Source organism: Podarcis gaigeae (assembly GCF_964106915.1).
Source record: "Podarcis gaigeae genome assembly, chromosome: 11".
NCBI classification, from domain to species: domain Eukaryota; kingdom Metazoa; phylum Chordata; class Lepidosauria; order Squamata; family Lacertidae; genus Podarcis; species Podarcis gaigeae.
Window position 1 is genome coordinate 19,483,615 of NC_139687.1, and position 22,724 is coordinate 19,506,338.

At 43.3% G+C, this 22,724-nt stretch overlaps 1 protein-coding gene and 1 long non-coding RNA gene across 2 annotated transcripts in view; one reads left to right on the forward strand and one right to left on the reverse strand.

The window, feature by feature from the left end:
* Positions 1 to 10,167: 10,167 nt before the first annotated feature.
* The window catches only part of HSD17B4 (hydroxysteroid 17-beta dehydrogenase 4), a 78,538-nt gene continuing 65,981 nt past the window's right edge, over positions 10,168 to 22,724 (reverse strand). The window contains exons 23-24 of the mRNA XM_083702311.1: positions 12,005 to 12,132; positions 10,168 to 10,589 (exon numbers count right to left, since the gene is read on the reverse strand). Of these exons, the coding sequence (XP_083558437.1) occupies positions 10,500 to 10,589; positions 12,005 to 12,132 (218 nt within the window). The 3' untranslated portion in view covers positions 10,168 to 10,499. The remainder of the gene's footprint in view (positions 10,590 to 12,004; positions 12,133 to 22,724) is intronic.
* The window catches only part of LOC310827006, a 104,862-nt gene continuing 92,306 nt past the window's right edge, over positions 10,169 to 22,724 (forward strand). The window contains exons 1-3 of the long non-coding RNA XR_014556126.1: positions 10,169 to 12,879; positions 13,695 to 18,179; positions 18,355 to 19,067. This is a non-coding gene — a long non-coding RNA (uncharacterized lncRNA). The remainder of the gene's footprint in view (positions 12,880 to 13,694; positions 18,180 to 18,354; positions 19,068 to 22,724) is intronic.

Below are 22,724 nucleotides of genomic sequence, written 5' to 3' on the forward strand. Positions count from 1 at the left end.
ACCACCCATAGTCAAAGTGCAAGGGACATGGTGGCTTCTGTTCCATCTCCTCACCATCTCCTCTGCTTGCAAACAGAAAGACCCATCTTCAGTTCCCAGTAAGGCTGGGCAATATCTGGCTGTCAGCATTGCAATATATCACCAGCTAAACGTTGCAAGATACTGAGATATCATAATGTCCAAAATAAGGAGGGAGCTGGTCTTCAACTTTGTGATGTATCACCAGCTAAACGTCACAATATACTAATATATCGCAGTGTCTGAAATAAGGATGAAGCTATGTTGAGGCATTGGCTGGCTTCATGGTTTTTCTCACATTGTGATTTTTGCATAGCACGTGCACACACATCGTGATTCACAATATATTGCCAGGTCAAAAATGATGAAACCAATATGGACTTGAAACCGATTTTGGATGATATATCGCCCAGCCCTAACACACATCATGATTCATGACATATTGCCAGGTCTAAAACTATGAAACTGATATCACAATATGGACTTCAAACTGGTTTTGGGTGATATATTGATATATCACTCAGCCCTAGTTCATATAATCTCTAGGTAGGGTTGGGAATGTCCCCTGTCTAAAACCTTGGAGACCCACTGATTTTTGGGGTAGACAATACTGAGCAAGATAGGCCAATGGTCTGACCCAGTACAGTGGTACCTCGGGTTACATATGCTTCAGGTTACATACGCTTCAGGTTACAGACTCCGCTAACCCAGAAATAGTACCTCGGGTTAAGAACTTTGCTTCAGGATGAGAACAGAAATCATGCAGCAGTTGCACGGTGGCAGCGGGAAGCCCCATTAGCTAAAGTGGTGCTTCAGGTTAAGAACAGTTTCAGGTTAAGAACGGACCTCCGGAACAAATTAAGTACTTAACCCGAGCTACCACTGTATAAGGCAGCTTCCTATGTCCCTCTGTATGTTGAACAGCAGCAGGGTCAGGAGGTTTTGAGGTTTGGTAGAGAGTATCTGCGGGGACGCAGGTGGCGCTGTGGGTTAAAGCCTCAACGCCTAGGACTTGCCGATCGAAAGGTCGGCAGTTCGAATCCCTGCGGCGGGGTGCACTCCCGCTGCTCGGTCCCAGCGCCTGCCAACCTAGCAGTTCGAAAGCACCTCCGGGTGCAAGTAGATAAATAGGGACCGCTTACCAGCGGGAAGGTAAACGGCGTTTCCGTGTGCGGCTCTGGCTCGCCAGAGCAGCGATGTCACGCTGGCCACGTGACCCGGAAGTGTCTCCGGACAGCGCTGGCCCCTGGACTCTTGAGTGAGATGGGCGCACAACCCCAGAGTCTGTCAAGACTGGCCCGTACGGGCAGGGGTACCTTTACCTTTACGTTTAGAGAGTATCTGCAGGGATATGTGGGACTCAACAATTGCCCAACTGTGCCAACTTACAGCTCCAGCCCTGAATTCAGTTACTTGGAAAGTATAATATACAGGGTGGGTCCACACTCATGGTTTATAACGTTATTAAATGTATTAGTAGAATCTGATACCATAGAGCGCGGCAGAGTAGGGAAACTGCCATTAAAAGTTATAGAGCATTATATTTAATAACGTTTAGATCAGTGTAGATCCAGCTGCAGACTTCAGAGCTTGCACTACTTTGCTTTTTTGAAGCTGGAATCCTAGGCAGGGAGCACACAGCTTGCATGGATTTGTCTGGAATTTTGTCCTCTCAAAACTCAACGACTTCTCAGAATCCTTTCCATCCAAAAAGAGTGAGTATTCCCAAACTGGAGTGGTACACTCATCCGCTGCTCCCACGCACTAAACAGGCCCTTCAGTCTTTCACAGTGAAACTGACTAGGCTAGATAGGATTTTGCTACTGGTCACATAACGGAGGCTCCATTCACTCATTGTAATTTACCACACAGAAGCAGCTCCACATAGCAAGCAATTTGCATGAGTGGCTCTTCACACACTTCTAGCTATTTCAACTACATTTGAAAGTGCAAAGAGAGAAAGAAGGGAGGTACAATATACTCAGAAATAAGCCAAGGTCATTTGGGAAGTCGTCTTATTATTCACACAAACGGGTTGCCAGGTGGGAGCAGCCGTCAAGCAACTGAGCTCCAAATTGACAATGGCAACTTTGGCAAGCGAATTGGGGCACCCACGCTATCCTTTGCAAGAGAAGTGTCGTCTTAAGAAAAACACCTGGATCCTTTGCAGGAAACGAGCACATTGTGTACAAACTGAAAACAGACACAGAACATCATTGTGGTCACAGTGTCAGGCTAGAACCGAGGAGACCCAGATTCAAATCTTCACTCGGTGGGTGGACTGGGACTAGCCACTGTCTTTCAGCCTAATGAGGGGGGTCTCAGTTCCTTGGAGGAATGTGAGAATTAAATGAAATGAGAGAATGAAAGGAGTGGCAATAAATACACTGGTCATTTGAAAGGTCTGAGCTCCCTTTTGTTGCAACATGGCTGCTCTTCTGGAGTTGTTAATAATAATAATAATAATAATAATAATAATAATAATAATTCTCAGCATTACTACTACTGTCAATTATTATTATTCATTAGGGCTATTCAGGAGTAAATTTAACTGTCATCTTCTTTCATGATTGTGCTTGTGGCCCCCAACCTGATGCCCTCCTGATGTTTTCGACTATAACTCCCATGAGTCTCAGACAGCACAGCTGATGCTGCGATCTGGCTAGTGCTGATGGGAATTATAGTCCAAACTATCTGGAGGACACCAGATTGGGGAAGGCTGGCCTACACTTTCAGAACCATTACATGGCCAATTAAAACTTACACGAAAGTTATTATAGATGTGTATTCATGTATTACAAACGCTAAATGTCAAATGTAATGCAAGGCAACTGAAAATTTAAGAAACCAATCATATTTGATATGGGGTGCACCAGTTGATTTGTAATATGTTTGCTCCTTTCTCCTCTAAGAGTTTTATTCTTTCGTCCGTTAAACTACTTTCACCACGTTGAAATATTAAAAATAAAAGAAACATGTGTATTTGTCCATTTTTGTATCGGGAAAAGAATTGGATCACCACTGGCTTTCTGAAGAAGTCATTAGATTGGGCAACTGCAGATGGAAGATGCAAGAATGCAGGACCACTCCATCAGCACAGCTGAGACACAAGCATCTTCAATCAATAAACCAAAACTTGTAACTAAGAACTTGTATGAGCTTACGTTTTTCCTCTCCCCTCCCAATCTGTCTTCCTTTTGTGCCATGTCTTTTTAGATTATAAATCTGAAGGCAGGGGCAGACACTCTATCTCAGATAGAGATGGAAATACGTATCTGCCATGTCCTTTCTTCTCTAGAAAAATTGGAGGTATTTTCAAAACAGTCGGTGAAAGAGGCAACAGCATCGTATGTTAGAAGTGGGGCATTTTGATCTTGAAGAAAGAATGCCAAGGTAAGGCAAGGACAGAGTACAAATCCCAGACAGGGAAACCTTAATGCATTGAAAATTTAATTTTCTCAGGAATAGTGATTGGCATGCACTGCAATCAAATTCCCTATACCAGACCGATAATGTTTCAGTGTGTACCTTGACATGAAAATCCTCCTTAAAAGCATTCAGAAGATGCTAACAGGATTGGGGAACCAAGTGTAAAATTAAAACGCTGGTTTCTCTTCCAAGGCTGAGTGAACCTGACAAAAAGAAAAGAATCCTAACCAAAGATAAACCATATAGCAAGATTGCATCCTTCCTTCCGCTGCAATCCTAAATGAACCTATCCGGAAGTCTCCATGGATGTTTGTTCTCCTGTGAGGATCAAGTCTTGCTAAGCTTGAGGGTGATCTTGCGGACAAAAACGAGTTGTCCTCACAACTCTACTCATGGGAGAAATGTGACAGGCAAGCCAGGAGATTGTGTTCATTGTGTTACAATCTCGGAGCAGCTCTGCTTCCTGATGTAAGGGGTTCCCGGCTCATCTGTTCAATTCCCAAGAATAGCCTAGTGCAGACTACAATAAAAGCAAATAAGAAAAGAACGACACAGGCTTTCAGTTCTTTCAAAGATAACCAAGGCCACTTCAACACAAATGAAATTGGCCCAAACGTGGACCGGCTTCCCCAACCAATTTCCTGCCATTCATATTCTGTAACCCTTTGTAAACCTGCCAGTCAATAGAGGGTAAGAGAAATAAAAAACTGTGCTGAACTTTCGCTGCCCTCCTTATTTTCAGGACACGCAATACAATATTGGGTTAGGCCATGCAATATTAGGTTATTCTAAGGCAGCTTGTGAGCATGTAGAACTGGCTCAAGGTGAATTGCGAATTCACACAAACTGGGGAGGAAGAGGGGATGGCAAGTGTGGATGAAAGGGCAGGCATAAGCTGTATTTCCTCATAAAGTTCCTACGTCGAACATTTGCCACCAAAGCTTCCCAGATTCGGAGTGGTCAGACAGCTATGTTTTAAATGTGTTTTTGCATTTCAAAAATCAGTTGGGTCTATAAGAGACGAGATGATCTTTTAGATATGTCATAGAGCTACCTGCTTGAAAAAAACATTTTTAATCCAATTTCACTTGTGAAAAAAGGCACAATGCAGGTGACCATAAGCACAAACACAAATCTCAAAATGACAGTCAGTAAGTCAGTTTCAACACCATTAATCCACTCGGTATCATGCTAAATGCAAAATGAGTTTATAAGCTAAGATGAAAAAAAGAAAGAAGGGGACAAACAGAGGTGCAAAGCCACTTGTTTAAACTGAACTGCAGCAGTGTAAAGCATATACTATTCCGGGATGGTTTATTACCTCTGTTTAGGGAAGTTTTTAAAGTTTGATGTTTTATTGTGTTTTTACTATCCTGTTGGAAGCCACCCAGAGTGGCTGGGGAGGCCCGGCCAGATGGGCGGATAAAAGTAATAAATTTATTATTATTATTATTATTATTATTATTATTATTATTATTATTATTATTATTAGCTCTGCTCATGCATTACTCACATGCAGTGAGTGTCAGTGCTGATGGTAGAGCAGGGCCACACTTTTTCACCTTGTCCCCAGCAATTGGGCCTTCTTTCTGCACTACCTTGCGCACAGGGACCCTGTCCAACCAGGACAGCCAAACAAGTCATTGCACTGAGGAAGTTATTGGCACCAAGTCAGTTGAAATCCACCTCCTCTGGGAACCAGTGTTTCTGAATTCTTTCCTTTTGACGAAAGTCTCCTAATTATGGCACCCTAGGCTTTAAATGCAATTTCAAGGATGTTATTTCTGCAGCTTTGAATTGTGCTTTCATTTTTTAAAAACCATTTGAACTACTTTACAGGCATTTTTACTTTCTACATCCAATCGCCGTTTATAAGCCTTGGAAATGCCTGTGACTGTGTGTCTGTGTCTGTGTGTGCACGTGTGTGTGTTATTCTACAGAGGAAATAAACGTGAATCTTTGGGTAAACAGCTAGTCCATTATGGTGTCTGCTGTCAGACTCTTTGCATTTTGCCTTTTCTCTCTCTCTCTGTCTCTCTCTCTCATTAGAGAGGTTGTCTCTCTGATTAGATAACTCAGCAGCCAGCCATATTCATCACTTTGGAGAATACCTCTCCCCCTCACACCTGAATATGTAGGTAAAGGTAAAGGACCCCTGGACGGTTAAGTCCAGTCAAAGACGATTATGGGGTGCAGTGCTCATCTTGCTTTTTAGGCTGAGGGTGCTGGTGTTTGTCCACATAAGCTTTCCGGGTCATGTGGCCAGCATGACTAAACCACTTCTGACACAATGGGACACTGTGATGAGTGCCAGCGTGCACAGAAACACCGTTTACCTTCCCACTACAGCGCCGTTTACCTTCCCACCTATTTATCTACTTGCATTGGTGTGCTTTTGAACTGCTCGGTTGGCAGGAGCTGGGACAGAGCAATGGGAGCTCAACTCATCATGTGGATTCCTTCCAAGAGTTTAGATCACAGTGGTTTAGACCACAGCGCCACCTGCATCTCTCTACCTGAATATGTGTCTCTCTCCACCAGCCATTGGCTGCTTCCAAAATAGTGTACTGTCCAGAGTATGCAGACCTTCCAAGGTTCTCTATTTTCCAGGGATGACCCCAGATTTACAGAAGCCGTCTGGTTTCTGATTTGATACCGGAATGTCCCACTTTCCCTTAGGACCCCCCTTATTTTCATCAAAGAATTGCTCTGTATGGAGTTATGCGACCCCCGAAGCCAAGCATATAAGTAACTATACGACCTTTAGAAGACATATGAAGGCAGGCATGTACAGTTTTATTATGTTTTCATATATGTTGGAAGCCACCCAGAGTGGCTGGGGCAACCCAATCCGACGGGCAGCGTATAAATTATTAAATTTGTTGTTGCTGTTGTTGTTGTTGTTGTTGTGAAGTAGGATGTCTCTATTTTCATCAGGGAAATGTTCCAGGGTATGGAGGTTGGTGTCAAGCATTCATCACTCCCCAGTGAGCCCCATAGCCAGAACCGCAGCAAGGTTTTGCACAAATTCAGAAGTCAGCTAAATTTTAGAATTCTAGAATTTCACATTATTTTAAATTTGCTCTAATTTTTTTGGTCTTTCAAGCGCAAGAAGCCTAAATCTCGAAGGCTCGCAAAACTAGTTTCTTAGAATGCGGGCTTCAAGGGTTATAAAAACATATTGTAGAGCAAGAATCAGTATATGCTTTGCATAGTATACACTGACATCCTTTTCTAAAGCCCCTCAGTCCATAATTGTGGATTTGACTTTTTCTACAAAATTCGTAGAACTGCTTGACAAACGCACTAAGAGGAGCATCATGGGAAAAGTTAGGGCCTCTGTACACGTGATGTGGGTGGCACTGTGGGTTAAACCACAGAGCCTAGGGCTTGCCAATCAGAAGGTTGGTGGTCTGAATCCCCGCGACGGGGTGAGCTCCCGTTGTTCGGTCCCAGCTCCTGCCAACCTAGCAGTTCGGAAGCACACAGTGCAAGTAGATAAATAGGTACCGCTCCAGCGGGAAGGTAAACGGCATTTCTGTGTGCTGCTCTGGTTCGCCAGAAGCGGCTTAGTCATGCTGGCCACGTGGGCCGGAAGCTGTACACCAGCTCCCTCGGCCAATAAAGCGAGATGAGCGCCACAACCCCAGAGTCGTCTGTGACTGGACCTAATGGTCAGGGGTCCCTTTACCTTTTTACATGTGACACTAATGATGTCACTTGCAGATGACACATAAATGCCCAAGCCTGAGATGCCATGTTGGCAGTCCAAGCCATAGAAAGTGGCACCTTGAGGAAGACGATGTGTGTTCTGCATAGCAGATGGAGTTGTTTAAATGGCGTCTCCTTTCTACTACTCAGATAGGGCTGCAAAGTTCCTGTCCTTTCATCATCACATTCATTTTTAAAGCGATTCTTTAATAAGGAATGCACCTGTCGACATTTAAGCGCAAATGTCTGTAATTCCCGAGGACAGTTCTTAGGGGCAGTCAAATCCTCTGGAACAACCTAATTAAGAGAAATTCCAGTGGCTTAGAGGAATAGCCAGAGGCCCAAAGCCAGGCTGAAGCAAAGGCAAAACACATTACGGGCTTTACCCCTATTTCACTTCTATTCTCGCATGTTATTTAAAAGGCCATTAAATGGGTCGCTTAAAAGGATGTTGAGCTGTAACGCTTCACTTGGTTTGCAGGAAATGGGAATGAACTGCGTAAGGCGACAATGCAGACAACAGGGGAAAAGGCATAAAGTCCGTCCTGGAGAAAGCATTCAAAGAAACTTAAATTGGACAAGCTTACCAATGATCCAAGCAACTTTTTTTTTTACATGCAGCTCTAAATCAACCCGTTGCTTTCTCATTTTTGGAGGCAGAACTTGCAGTTTAGCAAATATCCAGTGTATTGACTTTGTTCTATGCTACAGAACACATAGCATCCTTCTGTTTTTCTAAAGCATCACCAGTTTGAAACATGCCTGGGACCCCCTTCCCAGCCAAGAGACTTCGCATTTAAATTCAAAATTCGCTCTTTCCAAAGCAACACATGAATCGAAATGCAGTCCCCCTTTGAAATGGGCACTTACCCTGATTTTGTAATGCAGCCAAGTAATGCACACAAAAATCCAGATTCTGTATGCATGTATTAGTGAAAATAACACAACAGGTGCATTATATTGGGGAAAGCTGATTTGCAAAAACATGTACATTGGGCAAAATTGCCTAAGAAAACATGTATATTTGGAGATATCTGCATGAAAATGCTGGAGAATATCCAGGAGGACTTTAAAAACAACAGCCCACAAATTGGTGTGGAAATGTGGATAACTGATTTTAAGACTGGAAAAATGAGGAATTCATAGACCGATGGCTTTGCCCATTGCTATCTGCCAATGTCTGCCACCAGCCTGACTTGACAATTAGGACACCATGAATATGTCAGCAGTACTAGTCTAAGGAAAACAGAGATGCTCCAGACCTGGAGGGCTAATGGAGCTGTGTTGCAGGGCAACATCGTTCAGCACTACCGCCGATTAAAGCGAAGAGAGAAACTGACAAGAGAGGAGTCTGCAGAAGCGATGCTGAAGGATCCTTGCTCCAATAAATCGCCTGCTATCCTAAGTCTTCAGGGCCCAAGATGAAAGTCTGTGCTGCATTTTGTCAAGAGGAGATGCAAAAGGCCAGCTCACATGTAAAGTGGAAAATTAATGTCAAGCTAGCTACAAAATGGCACGTTTGACCATAAATATCAAGAGCTGCCTTCTGACAGCACTAACTCTAGAGCATATTGAACGAACAGCAACACAAAGCCTACGTGAAAGTCTTTGTTGAAAGTATGAGGAAAAACAACACTGAAAATGGCATCAGAAGCTACCGTATTTTTTGCTCTATAAGACGCACCCGAGCATAAGCACCTAGTTTTAGAGGAGGAGAACAAGAAAAAAATATTCTCTCCCTCTCTGCACAGCGCCCCTTCAGCAAAGCAGCAGGAGAAACGGAGCCCCTTCCATTTCTCCTCCCGCTTCGCTGAAGGGACGCTGCGCAGAGAGGGAAAGCTGCGCAGTGGCTCTCCAGCGAAGCCTCCGGAGGCTTCACATTGCTTTCGCTGAAGCCATGGAGCCTGCATTCACTCCATAATATGTACAGACATTTCCCCTTACTTTTTAGGAGGGGAAAAGTGCGACTTATAGAGCGAAAAATACGGTAAGTGGGACTTGTAGCCTTGTTTTGCCAATTTCACATTTTGTATCCAGATTCATTATTTTTCATTATCATATACCTTTATGCTTAAGCCCCATGTATTATGAATTTCCCCCTTGGAGTCATGCAATCCGAAAGAGTCCTGAAAAAGTTATAGTGGAGAAATTGAGGGTGTGGAGGTGCCCGCCCTGTAGAAACCCTTCCCATCAGATGTCAAGGAAATAAACAACTCCCTGACTTTTAGAAAACATCTGAAGGCAGCCCTGTTTAAGGAAGTTTTTAATGTTTGATGTTTTAGCGTGTTTTTAATATTGTGTTGGAAGCCGGCCAGAGTGGCTGGGGAGACCCAGCCAGATGGGCAGGGTATAAGTAATATATGATGATGATGATCATCATCATCTGGCATGAATGCTGGGATAGTTAGCCTCGCCTTCCTGCAACTTGTGAAATTTGGTAGGGAACATGATGCTATAACACACTTGGATGAATGTGTGCAAACATCTCTGGTGGGTTAAATTCAGGAACTTACCACCACCACCACCACCAGAAAATGTTACAAAAACAACACAATATTCCTCTCTTGGGCATGTGGGTCAAGAGTTGTTGCATGCAGACCAAAGGGTTTGCTCTGGCTTGCTCTGGTTGTGCAAGTAATGCTAAACTATGGTTTAGCACTACATCACATGGGTAATAAAATGATTCCTTCTCTGACCCGTCCTTAGTAACATTATTGTAACTCTCGTTGGTTTTGTAGTTGTATTATAGGTAGATTCACTCCATTTTTCAGAGAATAATCCTATTGCTATGGAGTTCAGAGAGACCTATTATAGTCTAATAATAAATAGCTGCAACTGTTGGCCTGGTTATCCCTGCAATCTACAAACTTGGCCTGGTTATCCCTGCAATCTACAAATTGAAGTACAAGACACAAATCCCACATATTATTCATAATTGTAGACTCCGCCCCTCCAAGTAACAGGAGCAATATGGCTTAGGCTTCTGAACAACAATAACCCAGAACAGGATGGTATCAAAGTTACGTTTTATTGAATTAAGTTTAAATTTCATATAGAAATATATTAACTGAATGTGTTTTAATTGGAAGTAGCTCCAAGGAACAAAGTCTAAGGAAGGTATAAATGCTTGCAACATTGAAGAAAGAAGAAAGATCCTGTTAAACCCATCAACATCCACACCAATTTTCCGTATCCGCAAGAATCAAGGCAGCTTGCGAGTTAGCAATAAAGTCTATTAGAAGTTATCTAAGACAGGATTTGCATAAAGGTTTCAGGTTGCTGATCTGAAAAAGGAAACGGCTCCTTTTTTCTTCCCAGGCGAACTCAATCCAGCAGGGAACTCACAGCTTTGCATACTGTTGAAGAATCGTCCCCAGCTTCTGGCTCAGCATGATGTTTCCTTTAACTTTCAGCTTACCAGAGATGAATGCCTACAGCAAGCAGAGTGGGGGGGAAACAATTAAAGAGGCTGTCTCTGCTCTTCCAGAGTTGCACTTTTAAAGAACAGTTACAAGAGAATGTGACAACGAGGAATTAACTGGGGACGGGAGCGGCATCTGCTGTGGACAATTGGGGTCAAACCTATCGAATCACCAGGGGTTGTTGTTTCTTTGAACTAAAGGAAAGGAAAGGCTAGAATAATTCTGAATAGTGATTTTGAAGATCTGGACCATTCCACAGTTAGGAGTGTAGAGCTATGAGACTGCAAATTCTCATATTGCCCACTGCAAAATATTACCATGGGTAGAAAGGAAATGCAGCACATTAGCACGATAAGTCATCAATTCAGCAACGCTGATGCTCAATTCTTAGGCTATACATAACCAGTCGTAACAGCATGCAGAACATGAAGAGGCGAATTCTCAGCAATGTATCACTTTTAGGATGCACAAAATGAAGTTGATAAACCCACACTATTATAGCTAAGCATTATGGCTTGGTGCACACTATTCTGTCATGTCTAGGCTTGCCATAACGTCTGAAAAATTCCAGACATGCCAAAGGCCTGGCTGAAGAGAAATGCTTTTGTCTGGTGCCTAAAAATATATAATGAAGACACCAGATAAACCCCATCCCACAAATGGGGAGTCACTACAGAAAAGGCCTGTTCTTGTGTTGCCACCCTCCGGACCTCACGTGGAGGAAGCACACGAAGAAGGAACTCGGATGATGAATGTGTTAGAATTCCTGCTCCATGATGGCAGTCATGGGATTTTTGTCTTTCACACGACGGTCTATATTTTGACTCCACAGAGTGGGAAGTGACAGAGACAGGATGTTTGTGTTACTATGTTCCGTGAAGTGGGACTACTGTCCTTTGTTCTTTTTCTCTTTGCTGTCTGATGCTAAAGAGAGAGAGAGCCATGTTGCAGTGCTCCGTGTGTGTTTATATGTAAATAAAGTAGATTAGCCAAAATGCTGAGTTGCTGAGGTCTGTCACGCAAGTTGCGCAAACTCTGCGGATCCCTAAGTGTGCTGGTGTTGGTTGGCATCGGTCACTGTGAGGTTCGGGCTGAAGAAAGCTTATGAAACTCCTGAATGATTGACCAGGAGGGAGAGAACATGCCAGGCAAGCATGTGTCCCTGCCAGGGTCCTACTCGAGTGTAGGCTAAACTCCTGACACAATGCAGGGGCCAGGACACTTCATATGGGGAGAGGTGAGCCTTCAGGTATTGTACATAGCATTGTAACAACTAAAACAAGCTGTCCAAGATGACTAACAAATTAGGTATTTTCTTAATATGGGAAGTTGTTGCTGCCCTAGCCATCCTTTGTTTAGGCTTGTTGCTTTAGCATCTCTTAATTAAAAGTCATTCCTTTAATACATGAATTCTGCATCTGTACCTTTTGTGGGTTGATCTTGCCTAGCACCAAATCCACGAAGTCGTCATCCGACAAGCTGAAAATGGTGTCAGCCTTCCCGCGGGCTGGTCCCTGGTACACGTTTCCGGAGCCATTCTTTAAGTCCATGGCTGGGGGAAATTGATAAGAGGTTTTTTTTTTTATGGAAAAAGCAAAAACTGAATGTTACATACTCCCTTAAGAACTTTTTTTTATCAAGAAGAGAGTCATACAGAACACTGGGAACTTAAAAAATACAAGACAACAGTGGTTAACAGCAATGAGATTAATTCCTGAATTTAATTAACTAGCAAACACACAAACACACCAGAGCTCAACATTATCAAAGCAGAAAAAAGACAAAAGCAAACATTTCTTTTATCACTACACCCAGATTCCCAACCATATAAGTTCCTAAATTATTTTAATTTATTAACACAGAAGTAATGAAGTCTACCTAATTACGTGCCTCCCGTTCAGTCATTTGAGTTACCTGCTGCGGGGATGCTCCAACGGAGAGTGGCTCAATTTATGAAACTCGTTATCCCCAGGCACTTGGGTCCTTTGAGCCCCCTCACAGTATGACAACCTGTTCGGCTTTCCGCCGTATCCTGCAACCTACCCTCATTAAGCATCCGAGTGAAGAGGTTGTACATATGCTTTAATAGCTAATTACCTGGGGAAATTGGTTCTGCTGAAAAGTGTTGGCTCGGTCCATAGAAGTGTTCCACAATCTCTGCGAGTTGCCTCAAAACATTTATTTCCCTGGCCATTTGAGATGCGGTGCCAAGGGGGTGGGGACACACAGAATGGCGATGCTGCTTGGAGAAGGCAGCGAAATCCCTGACTGGAAGCAGGTTCAGAACACACAAAAGGAAGTGCCATATTTTTCGCTCCATAAGACGCACTTTTTTCTTCCTAAAAAGTTAAGGGGAAATGTCTGTGCATCTTATGGAGCGAATGCGTGGTCCCTGGAGCCGAAATGCCCAGGGGAGAAAAGCCGATCATGCTTTTTTTTTTTTTTTTTTTGAAAGAGGGAAGTGGGTGTTGAAACAAAGTCGCTAATCCACAAGCGATCGGGGAGGGAGATAAGGGACGCTAGCAATAAAGGAGGCTGCCTGGGAGGAGGAAGGTAAAGACAGGGAACTTGCAAGGAGAGGAGACAGGAAGACTAGAGCAATGAGGAGAGAAATTAGAAGAAAAGGAGGAGCAAAAAACTGCTCCAGCTAAATAAAAGACACTAAGAGGGAAGGGAGTGTTGAAAGGAAGCAGCTGATCGGCAAGCGATCGGGGAGGGAGATAAGGGACGCTAGAGATAAAGGAGGCTGCCTGGGAGGGGGGAGGTAAAAGCCCATGGATCCTCAGGATTTTTGCACTGGGTCACCCCAAGTTCACCATCAGATCACATAGCAAGTCCATGGCTACAGCCTGCACCAAAAAAACCACACATCCACTGTTTCGTGGGGCCGCAATGGTGCAAAAACGTGGTTACAAAGCACGGATCCACATGGATTCTCAGGGTTTTTGCATTGGGCTACCCCAAATTCACTGTCGAATCACATGTCTATGGCCACAGCATGAACCACAAAAATCATACAAAAATATTCGTTCAGAATATTTTTTTTCTTGTTTTCCTCCTCTAAAACTAGGTGCGTCTTATGGTCAAGTGTGTCTTATGGAGCGAAAAACACAGTATTTCTCCACTTAAGCAAGTGGGTTCTGGGCTGGCCTGCTCTCAGAGTTACAACTGCCCATTGGCTCCACCCCAGGACCTCAGTGCGTTAGGCAAATGGGGGAACCTTTGAATTCAGCTGAAGGTGACAGGCTCCTCCAAGGGACCCAGAGTCCCAAACTCCACAATCTATTCATCTGAACATGTATAGGTTCCTCCTTCAGACCTTCTGGCAATGTGCAGAAGGTCTGGGGGGTAGAGCCAGTGAGGAAAGTGGGGTGTCCATTGCGCAGAACCTCCTCCACCAATGTTCTTCGAACATATGGAGCTTAATTTCTGAAGTGGGCTAACAGAATTCACTGCCACAAGATGTGGAGATGGTTTTAACTAAACTGGTGTATGAGCAAAAGCCAGCAGCACAGAGGCAACAACAACAACAATAATAATAGTAATAGTTTGTTGTGGTTGTTTTTTGAAATTGTTTTTATTGGATTTTACAAATGTAAAGTTCTAACAACACCAAATGCATATCCATATATAGAGATTTCTCTGAATCTCGAGACTTCCCACCATCCCCCTTCTGGGTTCTATTGTCAACATTTTCAGCTGCATATAATTTCCTAATCTATATTTTGCATCTGTCCATATTATCCATAGTGCTTGTGACATTACAAGTGTTATTAGAATCCTGCTAATGTTTTCATCTGCTTACAGTGGTCTCCTAAATAAATTAAATAATTTCCCATTCTTTCTTGTTGTGGTGGTGGCGGTTGCTGCTTTCTGTTTCTGTTGTTGTTGTTGTTGCTGCTATTATTATTATTTTATTTGCCACCCATCTGACTGGGTTCAACACTGAATTCCTCCCAATAGGTCTACTTTGAGTGAAACTTAGTTAAATACCATGCTATGTGTACAGAATCCTGGGCCATAACAGGAGAAAGGGCAGGATAGATCTAACAATATAAATAAATAAATGTCTGTATAAAAATGGGTTTTACAGTTCATCTCTCCCCTCTCAAGCACTTTCTATACTATACTGCTGCAGTTAGTAGGAAAGATGTAATCTTTGATTGGTACTCTCAAGCAGTCTCTCCCTGGAAAATGAAGAGGAAGACAGACAGATACTAAATTTCTCTGTCAGTACAGGAAGTTATCTGCTCAGATAGAGGACGTATATCGCTTATTACCGAACTCTTGTGCTTGAAAAAGTCACAGCTGTAAAGATAATAGTAAGTACTTCAGTATCGCCAAGTTCAATAGTAATATGCTGGATTCTTTCCTCTGCATCCTGCTAAAAAGGTTACCAAGTGGAACACAAAATTGCCTATAAGTGTACGAAGGCAGCAGCATATTCTGTATGGATTTTCCCCAGAGTAGTTATTGCAAAAAAGAAAAGAAAAATGAAGGCAGTATTCACATTTAATCTTTTCGTGATACATTTCAGGGCCAACTATTATCCGGGCCAAATTATTTTTTAAAAAATCAGTGTCCTACTTTCCCTCAGCATACAGGCTTCTCCCCCTTCTAAGCTAACGCACACACACAAGGATATGATGCGGGATGTTTTGTTTTGTACTATAGTGCTTTTTTAATGTTCCATTTCAAGACTATCTTAAATCTTAGCCAAGTATCTCTCCTTTCTTTACGGAACACCAACAATTTCTCAAAATGTCCGTTCTCCCAAAGTCCTATTTCCTGCACAAAATATGCTGCCAAAATGATCTACTGCAGGGTATATAAGCTGTCAGGTATCTTGTAGCTTGCAATGGAGAATGTTATGACAAGATTTTGCTCTGCCAATTCATTTTCACATTTTGCAAATTTCCAGAGCCGCTCTCTTCTTTCCTGCCCCTGCTAGAGTGTATAAAAACACCATTGCCAAGCTAATGCTCCTGTAAGGACCTGACATTTTTAATTATGATATCCAAGCAATTTTACCATCGGTGAGGCAACAAGTTGGAAGCTGCTTTCTTTGTCTCTAGGTTGTCCTATGAATAACAGCTTCACAAAGAACAGGTTGTGCTTGTATTTGTTCTAAGAATTGCCTTTGTGAGATGTTGTCTATATGCTACGCAACACACCGTATCTCTGAAGCAGATTTACATGGAATTTTAGTACAGAAGACTTCAGCATTTACCTGATGGGTTCCAATAATATTGCCTTTTCCCCCCCTTTACAAAAACCCCACAGCTTTCTCCAGTTTAGGATGAACATTGAATAAAACAATTTAAAAGATTTCACATAATCCTTTCTGTAGATGAGAAAGTTGCCACATTGCAATACCACCGTACTCATTTTTTAAAAAAAACAAATTATTTTTTCTTAATATAAGATATCCACAGAAAGCGTTCCTATGAAGAAACATCGCCAGCTGTTTCAGAGAAAAAATAGGGTACGACAAGTATCTTCCATTATATTATATTATTATTATTATTATTATTATTATTATTATTATTATTATTATTTCCATACCATCACAGAGAGGTTTGCAAAATAAACCATTTAATGGTATACTGGATAACTGCTTGGTTCAAATTTCAATTCACCCAAAAACTCACTAGCTGAGTCACTTTCCTCTCTGCCAGCCATTTGTAAATTAACATAGCATTAGCTAACCATACAGGGCTGTTGTACAAATGAAGCTGTAATCCTATATACAGACTTACCTGAAAGCAAGTCTTACTGGGACTTACTTCAGAGAAGACATGCACAGTGCCTTGAAGACATCTAAAGCACAATATCAGACCCTCCAAGGGTCCCTATTTTCCTAGATTTACAGAAGCCATCCCAGTTTCTGATTTGATCCCGGAATGTCCTGCTTTTCCTTAGGACGTCCCTATTTTCAACGGATACATGCTAGAGGATATGGTAGGGTGTCCCTGTTGTCACTGGAAGTATGTTGGAGAATATGGAGTTACCAATCCCTGATTGATAATTGATATAACCTTTAGAAGACACCTGAAGGCAGCCCTGTATAGTGAAGTTTTTAAAAAATGTTTAATGTCTTACTACGTTTTTATATATGTTGGAAGATGCCCAGAGTGGCTGGGGTAAGCCAGTCAAATAGGAAGGGTATAAATAACATCAACATCGTTGTTGTTGTTGTTGTTGTTGTTGCTGTTGTTGACTAGGATGTCCCTGTTTACATTGGAGAAATTTTGGAGAGTATACAATATAAATGCTAAATAGTCTTGCTTTCATTACCACGAAGGAGGCCTTTTGGTAAAGACCAGTTTACCATTAGAGAAATAAGTCTCGGATTTAAATGGTCTCGGATTTAAACGGCCTCGGCCCAGTATACCTGAAGGAGCGTCTCCACCCGCATCGTTCAACCCGGACACTGAGGTCCAGCGCCGAGGGCCTTCTGGCAGTTCCCTCACTGCAAGAAGCGAAGTTACAGGGAACCAGGCAGAGGGCCTTCTCGGTAGTGGCGCCCACCTTGTGGAACGCCCTCCCATCAGATGTCAAAGAAATAAGCAACTATCTGATGTTTAGAAGACATCTGAAGGCAGCCCTGTTTAGGGAAGTTTTTAATGACTGATGTTTTAATGTATTTTTAATCTTTGGTTGGAAGCGACCCAAAGTGGCTGGAGATACCCAGCCAGATGGGCGGGGTATAAATAAATTGTTGTTATTGTTGTTAATGGGGGAGGGAAACAATGAATTGTCTTGATAAGATCTCAAATGCATTTCATGCAGTGTATAAAAGGAATTCTTATTGCTGTTCTTCTGCATTTATGCTGAAGAATTTCCACTTCCAACGCAAGTATTAATTCCGGTTCACGTGTCCCAGCTGCTGAGGGATGGTAACGAAATGAAGAGGCTGGCATGATATGGAATGATACAAGGGAGGAGGTTCTAGTCAATTGCACAAAGCAATAAAAGCTTTTTTGGCACTTGTGAATTTGGGAAGAATAAAATTATTGGCCGTGTCAACCAGAACTGCAAATCATTTCCTTAAGGGCTGCTTCTCGTCATTTATTCCTCTGACATTCAGCCCAAGGACATCAGCTGAAGACACCAGAGATTCGGCCGTCACCCACAAGAGCTACAAGCTGCAGGGGTCCAGAAGGCTGCTAGTGCTGTCAACAGCAGCCGTGGCAGATTACACCAGAGAAGAAAGCCAAGGGAGAAGTGACAGAAGCCAAAAAATGAAGCGCCAAGGCAGGCACAGCAGTCCCGTGGATTTATCAATGGGAAGAGGCCTAGCAGGTGGGCCAGGAGAACAAAAGCAGCCGTCTAAGCAAAGGCACCGCTGGCTAAAACCTAGCTGCAAACCTTTAGCAGCAAAGTTTCAAAGCAGATCCCAAGAGAATCAAAGTCCAACATCATCAATGTTAACAAAAAGCTTGTGAGATTTTATTATTATCGTTGCCCTTCCTAGTGGAAAACACCAGGCATATCGGAATTGGGGCTGAGTGATGTCTGGTTTTCAACACTGTGATATGCCACCAGCTAAATATCACGATATACCGATGTCTGAAATAAGGATGGAGCTATGTAGAGGCATTTCCGTGTGCTGCGCTGGCTCGCCAGAGCAGCTTTGTCACGCTGGCCACGTGACCCGGAAGTGTCTTCTGACAGCGCTGGCCCCCGGCCTCTTAAGTGAAATGGGCGCACAACCCCAGAGTCGGACACGACTGGCCCGTACGGGCAGGGGTACATTTACCTATATGTAGAGGCAAACAGGGTACTGTCCTGGCAACTGCTACTGCTTAGGGTTCTAAAACAGACACATTTTTACAGAGCAAAGGGGCGGCAGAAATCATGAAAGAAGCAACGCTAGCTTCGCAGTTTTTCCCATATTGCAATTTTTTACATAGCGCATGCACACACATGATTCGCAATATGTGACCATGTTGAATATCATGTAATGATTACCACAACGTGGACTTCAAGCCTATACATCACCCAGCCTTAATTGAAACCTAGTCAGATTGGAGGGGGTGAAGCATGTTGAACGATAAGGCTAGATTAAAATAGATCTAGCTGCAGAGACATCACCTTGCCAACAAAGGTCCGTATAGTAAAAGCCATGGTTTTCCCAGTGTATGGAAGTGAGAGCTGGACCATAAAGAAGGCTGATCGCCGAAGAATTGATGCTTTTGAATTATGGTGCTGGAGGAGACTCTTGAGAGTCCCATGGACTGCAAGAAGATCAAACCTATCCATTCTGAAGGAAATCAGCCCTGAGTGCTCACTGGAAGGACAGATTGTGAAGCTGAGGCTCCAATACTCTCATGAGAAGAGAAGACTCCCTGGAAAAGACCCTGATGTTGTGAAAGATGGAGGGCACAAGGAGAAGGGGACGACAGAGGACGAGATGGTTGGACAGTGTTCTCGAAGCTACCAGCATGAGTTTGACCAAACTGCGGGAGGCAGTGGAAGACTGGAGTGCCTGGAGTGCTCTGGTCCATGGGGTCACAAAGAGTTGGACACGACTAAACAACAACAAGTAGCTGCCATTTGTCTGTCAGAAGAGCCCCAGTACATTATAACCTTTTGAAGAGGATATCCAAGGCTACATAAAAGGAAGAGTGACAGGAATGTATGGTTGCTATATGAATACTCACCGCAAGCTCAGGCTGGAAGTTAGGCATATAGAACATTTTGAACAATCTACAGCCCTAGTCAAGTGTTATGGTGACAAATAAAATCTACTTGCAAGCATGGTGAATGGGGACAAGCGCAACAAACGTCTCCTGTCCCTCGCCTTTCAACTCATGGAGGTCAAGACTTCCTCTACTCAGGGAGACATTCCCCACGCAATAATCTGAGTTCTAAACCATACAGAGTCTCCACAAGAGGTTTGACGGTTCAGACCTTCACCATCCATGAGATGGAAGACGGCAGAGGTGGCGAAACTGCTTCGCATGCTCATCCCCTACTCGCATGTGGGTTTTCACCCATGAGCAGAATGCCTGAATGGTGCTTATATCAAGCCTAAATGTGCCCAGCAGTGCTTGCTTATACGATGAAGCACTGAATAACCACAGTCTGCAGCTGTTTTCTTCTTCCACGGCCCCATGAGAGTTGCTGACCTAGATGGCTTCAGCGTACGAGGTTTCGGGTTTGAAAATGGAAGGAAAGAGATAAGAAAACAGGGATCTTTCTGCTTCGTTCTTAGTGTTAAGGGAAGGAAATTCCCAATGCTCTTTACTTTTGATGGCTCTCTGACATAGAAGATGTTCAAAAACGGTATTCTTGATTATTCTTAAAGATTAGTTTTGATATTTTTCAAAAGTTTTAGAAGACTTTGTACCAACTACTTTCTCTCAAGTTTCCTCTGTGTGGAGAGAGAGAGAGAGAGAGAGAGAGAGAGAGAGAGAGAGAGAGAGAGACTTAGCTATATGGACAAAATTCATTTTTCTTTTGGGTCAACCAAGTAAATCCTTATATGGAGATTTGAAATTTAATGATTTTGTTTCTGTACTTAAATTAATCTTGGTATCTTTCATTTATGGCTGATAATCAGCATTTTTAGTTGATGTGTTTTTTGTATTATTTGGAATATTATATTAAATGTCTGTGTTGCTTAGGATTCACTAACATATAAAAAGCACAAGTTAAAGAACATACTAAAGCAGTGGTTCCCAATTACGGGTCCGGGGACCCCGGAGGTCTGCAGAACACACCCGAGGGTCCGCGGCACTATAACTTGCCAGGGACTCACTTATCTTGTTAATTGCACGGTGAAAGCCACAATGAGGATCCATGAATCACCCAGCCTCTGCTCGTGACCAGGGCCTGCTTGCCAGCAAGGGAAAACTTGTGAAAGTGTTCTGGGTGCCAAGTGAGCTAGGATTGGGCAAAAACCTCTGACACAGTTTCCTGGGGCTCTTGCGATTGGGGGCAGGGAGAGATAGAGATAGAGATAGAGAGATAGAGATAGAGATAGAGAGATAGAGATGATAGAGATAGAGATAGAGATAGAGATAGAGAGATAGAGATAGAGAGAGAAAGAGAGAGAGAGAGAGAGAGAGAGAGAGAGAGAGAGAGAGAGAGAGAAAGATGATAGTGAGATAGATACCCCACACAAACGGCTTGCTCCACCATCAAATTTAGAGAACTCTCCCACTGCTTGTAGGTAATAATTTTTTTATTATTATTATTATTATTATTATTATTATTATTATTATTAGGTAGGGTTTTCAGTGAATCTTGCCTTATGAGTTTGGGATTCATGTCTCATCTTGGAAGTCCAGCAGGGGAAATAGCTAAGCAACTTACTGCTGTTGTTAGTACAACAACTCACCCTCTGATTATTTAGTTTAGTTAGGGCTGCCATATGTTTGGGATTTCCCAGACATTACTGGGATTTCAAAGGCAGAAGTGATGCCCGGGGGGAAATTTTAGGTGGGTTTTTAGGAAACAATTTTAGGGGGTTCCTAAAAAAACAACAACACCTCAGCAACCAGTATATGCTGATATATCATGATGACTGTAATTTGTCTTGGCTGCTTCTTCCAAGATACATGATCTAGCCCTACAGGGTGAGCGAGTCCCAACGCATCTCGGTCTCAATTACGAGCCAAGGAGCATTGGGGCTTCGTTGAACTGCTCAGCTGGGGGGTGGAAGAGGTCTCTTGCCCCCCCCCCAGCTGAACAGCTCTGCTGCCTCAGAAGGCATCCTGCCCCCCAGCTGAGGGAGCCTTGATACTTCTCCAACTTGCACACAAACAGGAGAAGCCTTGGGGCTCCCTATAGCTGGCGTGGTGGTGGAAGCCACCCACCTGTCAATCACATAATGTCATAATGACATCACGTGATGGAGAAGTGAGTGGCTGCGCTCATCTGGGCCATGAGGCCGATCCTGATCAGGATCTGACCCATGGAGACAAACAGGTTCCCCACCGCTGCTTTGCAACAGAGGTAAATCACTCAAACTCATTGATTCAGCCATATATATATATATATATATATGCAGGTTTTGGTGTCCTCGGGTGTCTTCCCGTGTAAAAGGGAAGACACCCGAGGACACCAAAACCTGCATTCCTGTACCCGTGAAAATCTACGAAAGCATATATATATATATATATATATGCAGGTTTTGGTGTCCTCGGGTGTCTTCCCGTGTAAAAGTTGGGGTGTCTAGGCGACGTTTCGACGAGGTCTCACTCGTCATCTTCAGGCTGGTGCTTTCGGCTTCTTGTTACTGGAACAGAGCGGGATCTCAATGTTTGAGTTCCTATAAATACTGTAGAGGGGGTGTGGTGTCTAGCCTCCAATGTTCTGGGCAGAGAGGAAGTTCCCAGGCTAGTGTGCCTTTTCTTCTTTTGTTCCTTAATTACTTGAGAGATACCTTGAGTGATTTCTTGAGTGATATCCTGAGTACCACTTAGGTGGGTCATTAGGTGTGGATTAGTTGCTAAAGTCTTTGTGTCTTGACCTCTTGAACTTTGTGAAGAGTTTTCCTGAGAAGATGGCTGTATTGCACTTAGTTGTGCTTTGGCTTGGCTTCGTGTATAGGGGCGAGCTGTGGTTTTGTGGCTTGTGTCAGCCAGATCTGTGTAGGGATTGCAGGGGGGTGCAGCATCCGGAGGTGCCACCATGGATTGGCTACTGGATGGTGTCAGTAATTCATCTGTGGAGAGGGTCTGGGTTTGGGTCTGGTGTGGTTGATTGGTGTTGGCGTTCTGTGTGCCTCTGGATCTGGTGTCAGTTTTTGTGGGGAGGGCTAATTTCCAGATGTCTGGCAAGCGGGATGTGTCGTCACGCTTGTTCCAGCCTGAAGATGACGAGTGAGACCTCGTCGAAACGTCGCCTAGACACCCCAACTTTTACACGGGAAGACACCCGAGGACACCAAAACCTGCATTCCTGTACCCGTGAAAATCTACGAAAGCATATATATATATATATACACACACACACATAAACACACACACACACACACACACTAACACTAGCTCTGCACTATGATCAGGAAAGACATTGGCACAGAAGAGCAGAAGTTTTCAAGGCATGCATGTTTCATGTGCTTTGTTTTTTCATCACAGCACTTTTAGCATCAACAGCAAACTCCATACATAAATACAAATGTGGAATAGT